The 19,867-nt window shown below is 42.4% G+C and overlaps 1 protein-coding gene across 3 annotated transcripts in view; it reads left to right on the forward strand.

Moving 5' to 3' along the window:
- The window catches only part of LOC115169675 (dipeptidyl aminopeptidase-like protein 6), a 142,119-nt gene that overhangs the window by 85,910 nt on the left and 36,342 nt on the right, over nt 1-19,867 (forward strand). For all 3 annotated transcript variants that reach the window (XM_029725553.1, XM_029725551.1, XM_029725552.1), the window contains exons 2-3: nt 13,234-13,348; nt 15,264-15,362. In XM_029725553.1, coding sequence (XP_029581413.1) covers nt 13,234-13,348; nt 15,264-15,362 — 214 coding nt within the window. The remainder of the gene's footprint in view (nt 1-13,233; nt 13,349-15,263; nt 15,363-19,867) is intronic.

Here is a 19,867-nt window from a genome sequence, read left to right on the forward strand (position 1 = left end):
TCCAATTGTTCTTGCTGTACAACTGGGCCAATGGCCAAATAACAAATGTCCTATTTCAGACTCACTGTATAGACAAATTCCTCCCATGTCTCTGACCCATTGATAAATAATTCCCTATTACAGAAAAACCACTAGTTCCATTGATCGTTAATTCTAGTCCTCTCGTCCTCTGCAATGTGTATTTATCTTTGACATATTCTTACAACAGGTATAAATGCTCAGGGGATAATGGGGGAGATGGGCGACACCTGGAGGGGGGTGGAGACAAGCACAAAGACAGGTGAAACCGATCAGGGTGTGACAAAGAATTTCTCTGAATCTCACTAATTTCCCATTCCAATGTAGGAGGAGGTTACCACAGCAATCACTGTAGCAGAACAAAACATTCTCTAGGTGAAGATAGATATTAAATAATTAATTCCAAAAGAAAAATCACAGAAAGGAATAAAAGGCTGAGGTATAAATAATTGAATAGGTTTTGGGTGGAGTCTAAAGGAGGACAACACAATGCACTTGTTTTAGTCCTAAGTATTTTACCATTGTATTTCAACACAGTGAAATACAATGGTATGAGTCACTTCAGTGAGCCCCCTTCAGTGAACTTTAGGACATTTTCTCTTCTGAAGTGTATAGTATGTGTGCCGGTACTTTCCTTACGCTATCAAACGTGTTATGCCATGGCAGAGTACAGTACTTTATATTGAATGGAGTGGGTACACGTTGATTTGTAGGCCTACCCATCACAGTTGACCCCTTTATCATAATGTCCACAGCAGGTATCTGATTCAAAGAGCAGTTGGTGCCCATTATCCTCCGACAATAGACTTAATTGGTCCTATTCAGACCTCGATTGACTGCAGGAGGACAGAAGGGTCCAAGTTTCCGAATAGAGCAGTGGGAGGTGGCAAACTAGCCTCAGACAGGTGCCCTAGTTCAATCCCTACTAAATACCCTGCTGGGCTGGCATGCATTCTTAATTTCACTAGTTAATGCCCATGATTTCTTGATGATGTCGTTTCAGGGGAGAAGTTAACCCCAGTCAGTCACTTCCCAGCCACTCACAGGGCAGGGCTTGACCCCTCTTGACCCCATCAGGCTATGGCTATGTGACATTTGAGTGATAGATCATGTGACAGGTGTCAGACGACTACCAGGCGAATCTGTCTTGGACTGCATGGTCACCTGTTCAAGTGTGTACTCCTGTATTTCTGGTCACCTGTTCAAGTGTGTACTCCTGTATTTCTGGTCACCTGTTCAAGTGTGTACTCCTGTATTTCTGGTCACCTGTTCAAGTGTGTACTCCTGTATTTCTGGTCACTTGTTCAAGTGTGTACTCCTGTATTTCTGGTCACCTGTTCAAGTCTGTACTGTATTTGACGTTTCATTCCCCGGAGTGAACAGAATTGTACACTTGCACACTCAATCACAAACAGGGGCTGAGGGGCTTATGTTGCCAACTTCCCTTGCTTGGCTAATTGTTTGGACCGATGGCAAAGATGGCCGTGGCGAAGGTGTGTCTTTTACGTGTTTAAAACAGCCCAGGACTCTCTTGGTTACCGTGGAAACCGGGTGCTCAGAGATGAGGAAAGATCCATTTCACACTTCAGCAAAGAGAGCGGAGAAAGCAGGGAGACAGCGAGAGAGATATGGGGACATCGAGATGGAGAGAGAAATATCCCATTCATACACAGACGAAAAGCCGTCAATTTTACCATGCCATCAACTTTTTACCGCCTTTATATCTGAAAGGTATTGCCGGTAGTCATAAATGCGGTATTATTTTTAAAAGTCCCGCTAATGCCTCAGTTTTAAACTTTGCCTTTCATCTTACCGGCTTTGGCATGCATTAAATCATGAACATTCTATTGTTGTCCAACATCAAAATTGTCTTTGTCAATCACAAGCTTTAAATAAATGCTTTTAATGCATTTATTATCTTCATTTAAGTGTCTATTGTCACTGAAATGCTTTAGCATTTAGCCTGGGGGAACACACACAGATCTGCCATTTCATTTTTGTTCTTACTTCGACAGGTAAATATTTAAAGGCCCTTATATTTAGCTAATAAATAATGGGTTAATATGCATAAGTTTCTAACTTCAACTTCAAACTGCTAGTAGTCTGTCTTCAACCACAATAACTGGTGGGAAGTTCAAAAGGAGAGATAGCATGTGATGGTGTGATCACATTGGCTGGTGATGATTCATTTACTGCAGTATTAGGCCTAATATTTAGCCAACAAATGATGGGTTAATATAAATGAGCTTCTTCAGCTACACATAACCTCTCTTTTCCAGATGAGCCCGTGCGCAACTATGCAAGTCACTCCACTATTCCTGTTCTCTTGCAGTTGCAAAAGCTATAGGCTGCAATATCTACTTGGATGTTTATGTTGAGCATATTTGACTATGATTAGTCCTATTTAGATAACTGTCTGCTGCTACTATTAAAACTTCAGTTGGTTTGCTAGCAAGCTATCAATGTACATGGTATGGCACAAAGCGGAGAGAGTGGAGGAAAAAAATATGAAACGTGGATTAAGAAAAGTGATTTTTTTCAAACCATCCTACAGAGGTTCATCCAGGTCAGATGTCTACGTTATTTACATGATCGGAAAGAGCAGATTCTAAGATTTATAAAGCACATTCAAGCACCACTTTTTTGCTATATGACAGCGGTTCAACGCATTCTCACGACACTCAAGTCGTTTTGGAAAAATATGATTTATATTTTATTCTTTAATATTCCGTTATAATCTAACTATGTGTTGACTGTGATCAGGGCAGGGGAATGTACGTGTCAAAATAACAAATTATTGATTTCATGTGCACGGCATAGCCATGTGGCCTATAAACTGCACAGACAAGTAACACAATTCAACTCAATATATGCTATTCTACTCTTTTGAAAATACAAAAGCTCCGACGTCTGCCGCATGTGGCAGGGGCTACAGTCCATTACAGATTACAAAGGAAGGTGCCTCTCTACCAGACAAACTCAATGCATTTTATGCACACTTAGTTAAAAACAACACCAAGCCATGCAAGAGGACACAGAGGACTGGGTGTTCATGCTCTCCGAGGCCGATGTGTGTCGTGGAAATTCTTACACAGGGACACTCAAAGTCAATCTTAAGTAAATCATCCTTTATTTGTCAGCGCGCTGGAGAGGTTCCAACCAACTCAATGCGCCGTAGTACACATGTCAATCAAGCCTGGGCAGTCCCAGCAGTTGTCTTATATACGGCTATACACAGACAAGTTATATTTGCATGATTTAGCATAATTAATTCATCACTACCGGTGGCTCGCACTTGACTGACCAATACCTCACGAGGTTTTCTCTCTCTCCAAGTTGAGACCTTGAAACTGAGATACCTCGGTTGTTCCCATAGCAATATTCTGGGCGTACCGCCAAGTTGAGGAACAGTGATAGTGAGAATTCCTCCATACACGATCAGTCAGTCACCTGCATGCACCTTTCTAATTAGTTATTAGAAAGTAGCATTGATTTGATACTTTGTAGCATTTATTTGATACATAAACATAACATTTCCCTCACATGACTAAGGTTTTTAATCAGGTCAACACTTGCAAGGCGGCGGGGCCGGACTGTATTCCAGGGCATGTTCTCAGAGCATACGCAGAACAGTTGACAGGCATATTCATGGTCATTTTCAACCTCTCATTGTCCCAGTCTGTAATCCCCACATCTCAAGCTGACCACCATCATTCCTGTTCCCAAGAACTCTAAGGCTACCTGCCACAATGACTACTGCCCTGTAGCACTCACATCTGTAATCATGAAGTGCTTTGAAAGGCTGGTTATGGCACACATCAATTCCATCATGCCAGACACCCTAGACTCACTCCAATTTGCATACCGCCCCAACAGATCCATAGACACGGCAATATTAATTGCACTCCGCACTGCCCTCACCCACCTAAATAAGAGAAATACCTATGTGAGAATGCTGTTCATTGACTACAGCTCAGCGTTCAACACCACAGTTCCCTCCAAGCTTGTCACCAAGTTAGGGACCCTGGGACTGAACACCTCCCTCTGCAACTGGATCCTGGACTTCCTGACCGGCCGACCCCAGGTGGTGAGGGTAGGCAACATCACCTCCGCCACGTTGACCCTCAGCATGGGGGCCCCACAGGGGTGTGTGCTTAGTCCCCTCCTGTACTCCCTGTTCACCCACGACTGCGTGGCCATGCACGACTCCATCACCATTATCAAGTTTGCTGACGACACGACGGTGGTAGGTCTGATCACCCATGATGATGAGACAGTCTACAGGAAGGGAAAAGTTATACAGCTCCACCATTGAGAGCATCTTGACTGGCTGCGTCACTGCTTGAAATGGCAACTGCACCACCCTCGATCACATGGCGCTACAGATGATGGTGCGGACATCTCAGTATATCACTGGGGTCGAGCTTCCTTGCCATCCAGGACCTCTATATCAGGCGGTGTGAAAGGAAGGCCCAAAACATTGTTAAATACCTCAGCCATCCAAGCCATAGACTGTTCTCTCTGCTTTTGCATGGCAAGCGGTACCGGAGTAACAAGTCTGACACCAACAGGCTCCTGAACAGCTTCTATCCCTAAGATTTAAGAGTGCTGAATAGCTAACAAAATGGCTGCATGGACTATCGGCATCTGACCCTTTTATTTTATTTAAATGCACACTCACTGTACTCTACACACACGTGCACACATTCCCCCCCCCCACACACACACACACTTAAATTGGCTCACACACATAAAACGCACACACATTCATACTGACTCTACATACAGTCGTGGCCAAACGTTTTGAGAATGACACAATTATTAATTTCCACAAAGTTTGCTGCTTCAGTGTCTTTAGATATTTTTATCAGATGTTACTTTGGAATACTGAAGTATAATTACAAGCATTTCATAAGTGTCAATTACATGAAGTTGATGCAAAGAGTCAATATTTGCAGTGTTGACCCTTCTTTTTCAAGACCTCTGCAATCTGCCCTGGCATGCTGTCAATTAACTTCTGGGCCACATCCTGACTGATGGCAGCCCATTCTTGCATAATCAATGCTTGGAGTTTGTCAAAACTTGTGGGTTTTTGTTTTTCCACCCGCCTCTTGAGGATTGACCACAAGTTCTCAATGGGATTAAGGACTAAGGGGTTTCCTGGCCATGGACCCAAAATATCGATGTTTTGTTCCCTGAGCCATTTAGTTATCACTTTTGCCTTATGGCAAGGTGCTCCATCATGCTGGAAAAGGCATTGTTCGTCACCAAACTGTTCCTGGATGGTTGGGAGAAGTTGCTCTTGGAGGATGTGTTGGTACCATTCTTTATTCATGACTGTGTTCTTAGGCAAAATTGTGAGTGAGCCCACTCCCTTGGCTGAGAAGCAACCCCACACATGAATGGTCTCAGGATGCTTTACTGTTGGCATGACACAGGACTGATGGTAGCGCTCACCTTGTTTTCTCCGGACAAGCTTTTTTCCGGATGCCCCAAACAATCGGAAAGGGGATTCATCAGAGAAAATGACTTTACCCCAGTCCTCAGCAGTCCAATCCCTGTACCTTTTGCAGAATATCAGTCTGTCCCTGATGTTTTTCCTGGAGAGAAGTGGCTTTTTTGCTGCCCTTCTTGACACAAGGCCATCCTCAAAGTCTTTGCCTCACTGTGCATGCAGATGCACTCACACCTACCTGCTGCCATTCCTGAGCAAGCTCTGTACTGGTGGTGCCCCGATCCCACGGCTGAATCAACTTTAGGAGACGGTCCTGGCGCTTGCTGGACTTTCTTGGGCACCCTGAAGCCTTCTTCAAAACATTTGAGCCGCTCTTCTTAAAGTTCTTGATGATCCGATAAATGGTTGATTTAGGTGCAATCTTACTGGCAGCAATATCCTTGCCTGTGAAGCCCTTTTTGTGCAAAGCAATGATGACGGCACGTGTTTCCTTGCAGGTAACCATGCTTGACAGAGGAAGAACAATGATTCCAAGCACCACCCTCCTTTTGAAGCTTCCAGTCTGTTATTCGAACTCAATCAGCATGACAGAGTGATCTCCAGCCTTGTTCTCGTCAACACTCACACCTGTGTTAACGAGAGAATCACTGACATGATGTCAGCTGATCCTTTTGTGGTAGGGCTGAAATGCAGTGGAAATTTGCATGGCAAAGAGGGACTTTGCAATTAATTGCAATTCATCTGCTAACTCTTCATAACATTCTGGAGTATATGCAAATTGGCATCATACAAACTGAGGCAGCAGACTTTATGAAAATTAATATTTGTGTCATTCTCAAAACTTTTGGCCACGACTGTACACACACACACACACTCACATACAGTCATCATACACACACACTCACATACAATCATCATATATGCTGCTGCTGCTCCATTTATCATATATCCTGATGCCTAGTCACCTTACCCCTATACAGGTCTACCTCTACCACTCAAGTATCCCTGTATATTGTAAATATGGTATTGGCACTGACCCTGGAACTGTATATACAGTAGCTAGCTTACTTTCTCGTGTTCTTCTTATTTCTATTTCTTGTGTGTTTTTGTTCTGCTTTACTTTATAGTATAATACTTTTACTACAGATATTAATTACCGCATTGTTGGGAAAGTGCTTGCAAGAAAGGCATTTCACTGTTCTTGTACACGTGACAATATGAACCTGAAACATACCGGCAATTCTGTCTGAATTAGGCAAGAGATGGAGATAGAGAGGGAGGTGGATACGCAATCTTATACTTTAGCTCATACACCTGAAAATAGAATGAAGATGGAAAAGTGATGGAAAGAAGATCTGTTGTTTTCCTTCTTGTGATTTTCCACTCTTTTTGATTGAGAGAGAGAGAGAGAAACAGAGAGAGAGCGATGGACTACGCTGGCGCGCTTTGTTTTGGTGTGGTGTATTTCTGCTAAAAACAGCAGGGGTGAAAATGGCTCTGGTCCTCATTTATTGATGGAGCCTCTTATTGTTGTCAAACCCAGTGCGTGCTGGCTAATACATGAGGACTGCCTAATGCATGAGAATTCCCATGCCATGCCCAAAGAAGCTCACTCAAGAGTTCTGCACTTTCTCTTGCATTCAAAGGAAGTATTCTTGACTCTTGGGGTGAAAGCTAAAGTTTGAGTTTGTACAGTTTTTGTAATGTGGAGCTGGAGCATATGGCTTGTTGGCAGATAGGACAAAAATAACATCTGTAGGAGTTTTTTCTGCCTCTGTCTGTTTTCCTGTAGTGAGATGGTTATTGGTGCCAACGGAGGTCTTGGTAGGCCTACATCGTTTTTATTAACTTCAGTAGAGTTAGTATTTGTTAGCTCAAATTTGTCCCTTTGTTGAGTTGCTGATGAACGCCATAAGAATATTGTACAACCTCATTTAATGAATTTATGCAGATTAGACTACATGTTTATGCATGGCAAAGTGTTTTTTTGCCATCAGTTCGACTCTTAAAGGAGTATGAACACGCAACACATAATTTGTATTCAGGACTGGTACTATGTGTCTGCAGGCTAAATACACAAACAACCTGGTCCGTTTTGTGTGGAGGCAGTGTGCCTAAATTCACACATTGTCACAGCAGTGTTTGTTCTATTGTTGCTAGAGGATGAGATATGGATGGTAATGACAGTAGCTAGCAGTAACCAGGTAGGTGTTTCAGATGACAACAGCAGCTGGCAGGTGTTGGTGAAACGGTGAACTGAGGACCTGTTGGCTGACACACAGGTTGCTACAAGAACTGAGAAATACAGACAAACAAATAGAAGAGAAATATATAGAAGATAGTCTCTCTTGTTAAAAGGGGATTTAGTGTTGGCTGCGTGTATAAAGATACCTGCATATTTCCATCAGGAAGTAAGGTGTAGGATGTTTCTGAAATATTCCCAATTTTGTTTACTTCTCCGGGGCTCATACTGGCCCGCCTTGGACTCGTGTTGAACAGCCCTGCTGTGAGCATGTTGATGAGGTAAAGGGAAGGAGTAGACTGTAGAGGAGGAGAAGGGAGCAGGAGACTAGAGAGGAGGCAAAAGGTCGAAAAAGCCTACAGACTGGAGAGATTGAATATTCACACAGGCTATTTAGACTGGCATCAAGATGGCTAGTATGGTTCTGTTGAGCAAAGACTTTCCCAGCTCCTCGGTTAGAATAGAATGTAATTGGATATCCCTACGGCCACAGAGGTCAATTTAACGTTGGTTAAATGTCATTTCATTGAATTGACGTGGATACAATGTTGATTCAACCAGTGTGTGCCCAGTGGGATGTTACCTCTGCTGTAGGTTCTATTATCACTGAGCCATAACATTTTAAATTTGAGTCATTTAGCAGATGCTCTTATCCTGAGCGACTTACAGGAAAAATTAGGGTTAAGTGCCTTGCTCAAGGGCACATCGACAGATTGTTCACCAAGTTGGCTCAGGGACTCGAACTAGCAACCTTTTGATAACTGGCTCAACGCTCTTAACGCTAGGCTACCAGTCACCTCTAAAGCCTGGTGTACACTACACAATACAAACTTGTCCCAGACAAGTTTTTGATATTGAAGACAAAATCCCCATGTCATTGCCTACTCGGGGCGGGCGGCCGTCACTGACGCTCGTTTAATGTGAGCGAGTCAGAGAGGCACTCTGAGGGCTACCGATCCCGTATTTGAGCAGTCCCAGACGTCCCGATGTTTTCAAACATGTTTGATTTTATCGGCACGATATATATGCAATGCTCTCGTAGTGTGCAACGCCAATGAGAGCTCGCCAGAGAAGAAGCCAGTGAGATGATGATGATGTTGTTTAGCTTCACCCAGAATGTGTAGACTCTCGAGAAGGAGCGATGACTTGTACTAGTATGCATTTGTACTTGCCTTTCACCAAAGCCAAAGTGTCAAATCCTTACAGCTCAGAAGTTCCCAAGCAATGTTATTCAATTCAAAATGTTGGCTAGATATTTGAACTCTGTATGACAGGTGTGAATGTCTGACTGAAAACATTTGAGGCTGCTGTAGCTTATTCTAGCTACGTTAACAATCTAATCACATAATTGTTTTTGCGTGACTGCGTGGTATCCAGAATGCTCACTGCCGACCAAGTAAAGAATCTTGTAGTGTGTGCCACGTCATTTAGTGTGCGCGACAGCGTTGGCAAGATAAAAAACGACAGTAAAAACAGTCGTTTAAGGTGAGAGGCTCAGCAATGTTAGGAGTTTGAAAGTGGTGTATTGTCCACCTGGCTTCACCTGTAGCCGTGATGCCAGGCTCTCAAAGGTTGTCTTCAAAGTGTTCAAAAGTCTTTGAGTGTTCAAAATGGACGATTGACTGGTTGTAATACATTCTCACCTGAACCTTTGCAGTGTACTGTCGATATCTATGGGCCTTGATCTGTACATTTGATCTGCAGACCATATTATTCATTTGTTTATTCTTTCTGGAGGTCAGAGGGCAGCAGACAGTGATTTCCTGATGAATCCACAGTTGGAGATTTTCCATTAGGAGGTGATAACACAGGCAGATTAATTTCCTCTATCTCAGTCTCCAGCCTTATCTCACTATCAGTTGAATATGTGGGAGATGCCTCCGCAGCAACAATAATATAAGAAACTGCTGCTGTTACACACATGCAAACACATACACACTAGGGTTGACACAATACCAGTATCGCGATATGCAGAAGTATCGTGGCAAGGAAACAAAACATGGAACAGATTTAAAGGGCAACTCCACCACTTTTCAACCTCATTTTCATCATCTCCAGCACAATACCATTGTCAACATATGAGTGAGATAGCACATTTCTACGTTTTGTAGAAAACAATATTAAGTTAAAAAGTTCCATTTTTTTTTTAACTGTGATTTTCAAACTGTATGACATTCACAGTGGCGTGGGGGAGCAAGAAAATACCCTCCATTGGGCGAGAAACTTTTTGGGGTTTGAAAATCACTCTCATTGTTGGGGGAAGCTACTCTGAAAATAGTTTACCAAGCTGTCAATTACTTCACACTGGAAGAAGTTAAAATACAATAAAGCTACCCTGAAGAAAAATATTGTTTACTTACCTAAAGATACTTAGAATTGTTTTTCGCTACATGTGTACTTCATAAGAAAATATCATATCTTAATCTGAAATGTCATAGAACAGATCAGTCTGTAGCCACATGTTGACAGAAGTGATTTAGCCTGCAGAAAGTAAGAATTACAAAAAGTGTTTCAAGTGAGAATTAGGCAAGTCTGGTGCCGAAAACGAAAGGAAATTCTTGCCTACTTCATCCATATTTTATTTTATTTTTGCGAAGAAAATAGTGTGTAGTTCCAGTAGTTAATTACTTTTTTTACCATGCAGTGTAGCTAACTACTGAAAACACTACAAATATTTGAATTTAGTTCAACTACCACCAAGCTAATGCAAAATGTAATTAAATCACTAGATGAACAACATGTAGTTCACTACTCCCCAACACTGATCACAGTTTTTTACTTTTAATCCTACCCTGTGATGTCACAGAGAAGCATTTTTTTAGGACCTTTCTTCTTATCTTTTTTAACCACAGATCATAGAAACGTGTTGTTTTCACATAAACTCAGCAAAAAAAGAAACGTCCTCTCACTGTCAACTGCGTTTATTTTCAGCAGACTTAACATGTGTAAATATTTGTATGAACATAACAAGATTCAACAACTGAGACATAAACTGAACAAGTTCAACAGACATGTGACTAACAGAAATTGAATAATGTGTCCCTGAACAAAGGGGGGATCAAAATAAAAAGTAACAGTCAGTATCTGGTGTGGCCACCAGCTGCATTAAGTACTGCGGTGCATCTCCTCCTCATAGACTGCACCAGATTTGCCAGTTCTTGCTGTGAGATGTTATCCCACTCTTCCACCAAGACACCTGCAAGTTCCCGGACATTTCTGGGGGGAATGGCCCTAGCCCTCACCCTCCGATCCAACAGGTCCCAGACGTGCTCAATGGGATTGAGATCCGGGCACTTCGCTGGCCATAGCAGAACTCTGACATTCCTGTCTTGCAGGAAATCACGCACAGAACGAGCAGTATGGCTGGTGGCATTGTCATGCTGGAGGGTCATGTCAGGATGAGCCTGCAGGAGGGGTACCACAAGAGGGAAGAGGATGTCTTCCCTGTATCGCACAACGTTGCGATTGCCTGCAATGACAACAAGCTCAGTCCGATGATGCTGTGACACACCGCCCCAGACCATGACGGACCCTCCACCTCCAAATCAATTCTGCTCCAGAGTATAGGCCTCGGTGTAATGCTCATTCCTTCGACAATAAACGCAAATCTGACCATCACCCCTGGTGAGACAAAACCGTGACTCGTCAGTGAAGAGCACTTTTTGCCAGTCCTGTCTGGTCCAGCGACGGTGGGTTTGTGCCCATAGGCGACGTTGTTGCCGGTGATGTCTGGTGAGGACCTGCCTTACAACAGACCTACAAGCCCTCAGTCCAGCCTCTCTCAGCCTATTGCGGACAGTCTGAGCACTGATGGAGGGATTGTGCGTTCCTGGTGTAACTCGGGCAGTTGTTGTTGCCATCCTGTACCTGTCCCGCAGGTGTGATGTTCGGATGTACCGATCCTGTGCAGGTGTTGTTACACGTGGTCTGCCACTGCGAGGACGATCAGCTGTCCATCCTGTCTCCCTGTAGCGCTGTCTTAGGTGTCTCACAGTACGGGCATTGCAATTTATTGCCCTGGCCACATCTGCAGTCCTCATGCCTCCTTGCAGCATGCCTAAGGCACGTTCACGCAGATGAGCACGGACCCTGGGCATCTTTCTTTTGGTGTTTTTCAGAGTCAGTAGAAAGGCCTCCTTAGTGTCCTAAGTTTTCATAACTGTGACCTTAATTGCCTACCGTAATTGACCTTAATTGCCTACCACAGGTGCATGTACATTAATTGTTTATGGTTCATTGAACAAGTATGGGAAACAGTGTTTAAACCCTTTAGAAGGAAGATCTGTGAAGTTATTTTGATTTTTACGAATTATCTTTGAAAGACAGGGTCCTGAAAAAGGGACGTTTCTTTTTTTACTGAGTTTATGTAGACACTGGTTTGGTGGAGAGGCTGAATATAAGGTTGATAAATGGCAGAATTGCCCTTTAATTTCTTGAGAAAAACAGTCCTAATGTTGGAAAAAACTTCCTTATGGTGTCACTCAGAATCACATTTGTATATTTTGCAAGCTATAGCACACAATATTTTACATAAAGGTTTTAAAGAACCATAGAGTTTGGTCTGCTTCGTGTTCTTTGTTTCTGCCAAGGTAAATCTGGTATCGTAGTATCTCGATGCTTGTACCGTGACAATGGAGAGGAGAGAGACATAGACCTTAACGATGAGACGCTGTACAGGGTCCAAGAGTACTGGCTCTCTGCATCAATACGTCTAGCCTATTTCAGGATCTCTGTGATCTCTGTGCTTTATCCAACTCTATTGTCAGGCCTTGATAGTCAGAGGAATTGGTTAAAGCACTTTCAGAACTGGAACTAGGCTAGAATCAGCCTTGGATACCAACAGATATAGTAGCAATCCAACAGATAGTCTTTCCCTTAACCCTGATTCACCTATAGGACACTCACACTTGTCTCATGAACCAATCTCCATGTTGCTTTACCACAACTATCAATGGATAGGCTGTGTAATATCATGCTTGGCTTTTTATATGAGCAAATGAGATGGTGTAACCGTGCAGTGATTTATCTGCCTCAGCCTACATTCGATTGGCTGTCTTATTGGTTAACCAATACAGCCACTGCACCACCATAGGGAATACTTAGGTTTTGTATGTCACTTGGATTTGACTGTATGTGTTTAGAGTAATAGGGTTTCATATATAGACCATCTAGCATCTGTTTGGCTTTGCCTGTAGGAGAGGAAAGGCGTATTACGGTGTAAAGGTGTCGCAGAAGCCTCAGGTGAAATACTTTGGGGATGTGCTCAGGTTCTCTGGATCTCCCAATGCGGTACATGCTAACATAAGGAACTGTCTTCAGCATATTCTTGTTTTTTCCTGTCATTTCCACCTTCAGAGTTTATTCTGTCACTTAGATTCCCACTAGTTTCTTTCAACAGCTGTGTGGCTGAGAGCCGATCACAGGAGTACTGCAGTAGTAACACAAGTTGTCAGTGCCTCCCCTCCTTTACTCCCAACTCACCCTTATTAACTCTAATGTGTGTGTGTTTGTGTTGCAGGAGCTGGTGGGCAGTGCCCCTCCACAGAGGAACTGGAAGGGGATAGTCATCGCCCTGCTGGTCATCTGCATCATCTTGTCTCTGATCGTCACCTCTGTCATCGTGCTCACCCCAAGTACGTAACACATAAAGCTGCATACACTTTTACACTCAGCTACTGAACACTACAAACACCACACCATATCCTACAGATGTAGGATCTTAATTTGAGCTAGTTTGCTACAGTAGGAAAATAATACTGCAGCAACAGGAAATGTGAATTATTATGTGGATTATAATTAATGGACATTTTGTAGGGGCTGACACATTTTTCATAATAAAAGTCTGACATTTCAAAGTGGAAATTACAAACTTCAGAAGTCTTTTTAAACCTAAAATACAGTGCAAGTTAATCATTTTCTGCATTACAGGAACGTTTTCCTGCAACAGGGTGATCAAATTAAGATTTTAAATCTGTAATAACACAAAGACACTCAGCTATATTAGAATAAAAACACACTTAGAAACACCCATTACAATCGGTTAGATTACACCACACACACTATCAAATACGTAACACTGCAGACACAGCATCACTTCCCAAACAAATGTTGTACAATTCCGTCTCCCAGACACCGTTTCGCTAAAAAGCTGCAGGATGGGTCTGGAGAAATGTAACCACTCTCAAATTCACAGACAGAGCTATGCAAGGACTGACCATCCATGATATCAACATGATAGTTTTGACCATGTTTTCAGGCTATGCAGTGTTCGTTTACATTTACTTAGTTTAAAAACATTGTAATCTAACAAGCTTATATTTTGGGTTCGGGTGGGGTACGACAGTTGAACTAAGCTCACAAGACCTTTATCAGTTATATTCTTCAGGAATCAACGGGTACATATCATGAATTTATAAGTCCCAAAATAGATGTGGCAACTTCAGATTGCCCCTTTAAATCAAGACATATTCATACCGGAGTCAGCCCGCCAAATGAAAACTTCTACTTAGATTGAGAGGGATTACAATTGGCCTTGCTAGCAGACAGCCCAGTGGGTCATTTCATTTCATAAGCCCATTCATTCATAGACAGCCAGGAGTAGAGGAGGTGATGGTAATGTGTCAGCTTGGAGATTGCATATTGGTTTTTCAGAGAGACGAGGTGAGGTCATCCTCTCGCAAGGTAATGGGGATTTAATGTATAACACCATTCAGTGTCATTTAATGGAAATTATTATGCAGTAATAGCTCTAGTCATTTGTATAATTGGCAGTGCATCAGAGCTGCTATTTTCCACATGTTGGGAATGAATTGCTCTCCTTGGTCATTTACCAAAGATGAAGAGAATGTGTAAATGTATAGACTTGCAAAGGCACTGACTGTATAGCTCCCAGACCGTGGGCATATGGGGTTGAAAGGCACACACACACCACCATCTCTATATAACTCAACCTTTTACCTCTGTTGTCTACCCTGTCTGGTCTGCAGTTTTGCTGTCAACTGCAGAAGGGATTGTGTAGCTGGGGGTAGAGGGAGTAATGGCTGCTTGAAAAACTGTCCAGGCTACAGTGAATCGATGCTGGTGGATCAATAGAGAGTTACCCTGGGCCAAGTGTCTATTTCTCCTTTGTAACCTCTCCGTAATTGCTGTGTCTGTGAGTTGGGAACTGCTGCTGGAAGTCCTACAATCTCCAGAGACAGAGAATGCACGTAATAGTCAGACTCTGCCCGTCGTTTCCTGGTCTGTTTTTATGACCCCTCAGGCAACTTGTTGCAGGAAAAGTAAAATATAAACGTTTTTTTGGAAATGGAAAATGCACTTCCCTGCAGCTAAAGGCTGCTCAAGTCACAAAGGAAGACTGTAAACGTATTACTATGTCAGAGTACTGACTGACTGACAGCAACCAGATAACAAAGATGGCCAGATCCCTTTTTTAGTTGCAGGTAAGTCATGTGAATGAGAATTGAACCTTAACAGGATCATATTGCTGTAACTTATTAATTATGTCTTCTTCCATTGTTTTGTTTTCTTAATACATTCCACTGGTAGTTGCAGATGATAGCCTTGCCCTCAAAAAGAAAGTCACCATTGAGGACATCTTCGGAGGAGACCTTCATGTGCATGACCCCGACGCTACATGGCTCAGCGGTGAGTTGCTATAGTTACACCGTGCCCTCTCATCTGCCACAAGAAACTGAACCTCACTCAGAACCAATGTTCCCTCTAAGCTGCGTTCGTGCGCAGTTGCGCAGCTCCCCTCGGACTGCCACGAAGAAGAAATATCAGCCCACGCAGAGAAGCACGAGATTGAACATCACTCAACTTTCTAGAGTTTTCCCTGTTAGTTAACACTATCAACGTTTCCCTTTTTACTGTGGGAATTGTGATCGAATCAATGCAATATTAGCCACTTTTAATGCAACATATCGAAACAAAACAATTATGCAAGACTTAGTAGGCAAAGCTAACTGTGCAAGGGATTTTCTTGTTGACAGAGCACATTGGAGTAGGATTCTATTGCATTGACAGGCATGACTAAGGCCCATACTCTACACAGACTGGTGCTCCATAACCAATCAGAGCTGCAGTAGGCCTACATGCAAACATACCTTACCATATATGGATCTGTGCCATTCACTTTGAACTGGACTGTGTTTACAGTATGAGCGGTTGCGAGTAGAACCGCTTGTTTTGAGATCAAATCGAAAGCTGCATGTAGCCACCTAAGCACATTTGATCATATTCTTTGCTAGTAAGTGAGTTATTAGCCCAGTTATAGCTAATTTCTTGTCAACAATGGGGGAGTGGTTGCTTCCTACAAGAGCACAAAATATGTGCATTTCTAGCACTTTGAAAATAGCTTTTTTCTGTCTTAAAGGGGCAGTGTTGTCTTTTGAGACGGTCTTGAATAACTAAGTAGACCGTAGGCAGAGGGTAGCATAATTTATCTTATTCTCTGTAATAATGGTATGGGAACAATAATGCATTTGATTTTGTAAAGTGATTTCTTGCATCAAACAACACATTTTCAGTCAGCTCCTTGTCTGATTAGCAAGTGGATAAACAGGTTAATATCAAGCCCTGCATGTTTTTTTTTTTAAGTCTCATGGAATGTAGGCCTACATTGAACACAACACATTGGCTGCTACTGTTGGCTGAATGATAGGACAGCTATTTCCATGTTAAAATGTTATGGGATGCATTTTCTCCATTGTTCTTGATGGTAGGCCAGTCTGGTAGGCCTACATTATGATCAAATAGCTACTGTAGCCTACTTGGCCACTGTTATAACTGTAACTTAAAGCGGGTAGTGTTCACAGTAAACAGAAGTTGCACAGAATTTTCACAACGTTCAGGTTTGCGATCAGCAGACCTGAAATTTTGTCACTGACAAAAAATTTGAGCGAACATTGCTCAGCACCCACCAACCAGTCTGCACGTTTGAAAGTTTGAAGGCCATTTTGTAGCTCAAACGATCGAATACTTGTAGCGACTGGAATTTGTTCCATTCAAGTCTATGGCACCTGAAATACATTTGGATTTATGCAAATATGGTTGTAGTGTGAAAAGTATATGTAGTATAACACATTTTTTTCAAGCAACAATAGTGTACCAGTGCCAGTCTGTGTGTTTTAAAGTTATTTTGGTGTTGGTAGCTTTAATGGTTCAAGAGAAGTGGTGAATTCAAATACTTCCCATTCAAACCTATGGAGCTTTTATGTACATTTTAAATGGTTATAGTTCAACAAGTATAAATGGTATAAAAAAGCTATATACAAGTACACCATTCCAGACCGGTCTGCATGTTTTAAAGTTTCAATCGAGTTTCCAGCTTAAACGGTTGAAGACTAGTTACGTGGCAAAGTTTTCCCATTCAGGTCTACGGCCTTTGAAATGCATCGTGATTTATGCAAATATGGTTGTAGTGTGAAAAGCATTAGTAGTATCAAAAAGTTTTTTTCTAGTACACTGCCTGCATGTTTTTAGTGTTTTTACAGTTTTGAGTCTACATGTGGCAGTGGAAAGAAAATAATAAGGATGAACAGTTTGTAAAGTTGTACTTTGCTTTCAGTAAGCACATTTACTTAAGGGTTATACAGAGAGACATAGACAGAGCCATGTAATCCAATGGAACTGTGAAATGTGCCTGTCTCCACCATGGTCTCTCCACGGTGAATAAATCCCATAGACATTCATTCTGTATGTCATTTTGTGTTAAATCCTTCATAATAAGTTTCCAGTTTATGCCGTCATGCACCATACAGTACTGTAGCTATAATGTATGCAGAGCATGTACAGGACAGGTATGGCCAAATTTAAACAGATGTAGGGCTGTTTACATTTACATTTTAGTCATTTAGCAGACGTTCTTATCCAGAGCAACTTACAGTAGTGAATGGATACATTTCATAATTTTATTTTATTTTTTTATTTAAAAAAATTGTACTGGCCCCCTGTGGGAATCGAACCCACAACCCTGGCGTTGCACACACCATGCTGGCGTTGCAAACACCATGCTCTACCAACTGAGCCACAGGGAAGATGCTGATATGGCTGTTTTACCCTTGACCAGGTAAAGTGGCAAGCAAACTGCAGAACACACAAATATTGGATAAAGCTACTGATCGCCTTCTAGTGTTAGAGATTCAAATGACTTTAGTTTTTTTCATTGACTCCAGAAAGCAGAAAAGCAGAACCAGTTTTTTTCTACATACTTTTACAAACTGATATATTAACAACTTAGCTACTTATGCAGCAGTAACATAGCGTGTCTTCTTCACTGGAAAGTAACATTTTCACAGCAACTTATATCAACATAATTACTCAATCTGGATATCTTGGAAGATAATTTCATTATTTTTTATTTATTTTTTATTTCACCTTTATTTAACCAGGTAAGCTAGTTGAGAACAAGTTCTCATTTACAACTGCAACCTGGCCAAGATAAAGCAAAGCAGTGCGACACAAACAACAACACAGAGTTACACATGGAATAAACAAGCCTACAATCAATACCACAATAGAAAAAAAGAAAGTCTATATACAGTGTGTGCAAATGGCGTGAGGAGGTAAGGCAATAAATAGGCCATAGTAGCGGAGTAATTACAATTCAGCAGATTAACACTGGAGTGATAGATGAGCAGATGATGATGTGCAAGTAGAGATACTTGTGTGCAAAAGAGCAGAAAAGTAAATAAAAACAATATGGGGATGAGGTAGGTAGATTGGGTGGGCTATTTACAGATGGGTTATGTACAGCTCCAGCGATCGGTTATCTGCTCAGATAGCTGATGTTTAAAGTTAGTGAGGGAAATATAAGTCTCCAGCTTCAGCGATTTTTGCAATTCGTTCCAGTTATTGGCAGCAGAGAACTGGAAGGAAAGACGGCCAAAGGAGGAATTGGCTTTGGGGATGATCAGTGAGATATACCTGCTGGAGCATGTGCTACGGATGGGTGTTGTTATCGTGATCAGTGAGCTGAGATAAGGCGGAGCTTTACCTAGCATAGACTTATAGGTGACCTGGAGCCAGTGGGTCTGGCGACAAATATGTAGCGAGGGCCAGCCGACTAGAGCATGCAGGTCGCAGTGGTGGGTGGTATAAGGGGCTTTGGTAACAAAATGGATGGCACTGTGATAGACTGCATCCAATTTGCTGAGGAGAGTATTGGAAGCTATTTTGTAGATGACATCGCCGAAGTCGAGGATCGGTAGGATAGTCAGTTTTACTAGGGTAAGTTTGGCGGCGTGAGTGAAGGAGGCTTTGTTGCGAAATAGAAAGCCGATTCTAGATTTGATTTTGGATTGGAGATGTTTAATATGAGTCTGGAATGAGAGTTTACAGTCTAGCCAGACACCTAGGTATTTGTAGTTGTCCACATATTCTAGGTCAGAACCACCCAGAGTAGTGATGCTAGTCAGGCGGGCGGGTGCGGGCAGCGAACGGTTGAAAAGCATATATTTGGTTTTACTAGCGTTTAAGAGCAGTTGGAGGCCACGGAAGGAGTGTTGTATGGCATTGAAGCTCGTTTGGAGGTTAGTTAACACAGTGTCCAAAGAAGGACCAGATGTATACAGAATGGTGTCGTCTGCGTAGAGGTGGATCAGAGAATCACCCGCAGCAAGAGCAACATCATTGATATATACAGGGAAAAGAGTCGGCCCAAGAATTGAACCCTGTGGTACCCCATAGAGACCTCCGGACAACAGGCCCTCCGATTTGACACACTGAACTCTGTCTGCGAAGTAGTTGGTGAACCAGGCGAGGCAGTCATTTGAGAAACCAAGGCTATTGAGTCTGCCGATAAGAATACGGTGACTGACAGAGTCGAAAGCCTTGGCCAGGTTGATGAAGATGGCTGCACAGTACTGTCTTTTATCGATGGTGGTTATGATATTGTTTAGTACCTTGAGCGTGGCTGAGGTGCACCTGTGACCGGCTCGGAAACCGGATTGCACAGCGGAGAAGGTACGGTGGGATTCGAAATGGTCAGTGATCTGTTTATTAACTTAGCTTTCAAAGACTTTAGAAAGGCAGGGTAGGATAGATATAGGTCTATAACAGTTTGGGTCTAGAGTGTTTCCCCCTTTGAAGAGGGGGATGACCACGCCAGCTTTCCAATCTTTAGGGATCTCGGACGATACGAAAGAGAG

This window comes from Salmo trutta, chromosome 31 (genome assembly GCF_901001165.1).
Source record: "Salmo trutta chromosome 31, fSalTru1.1, whole genome shotgun sequence".
Lineage (NCBI taxonomy): Eukaryota > Metazoa > Chordata > Actinopteri > Salmoniformes > Salmonidae > Salmo > Salmo trutta.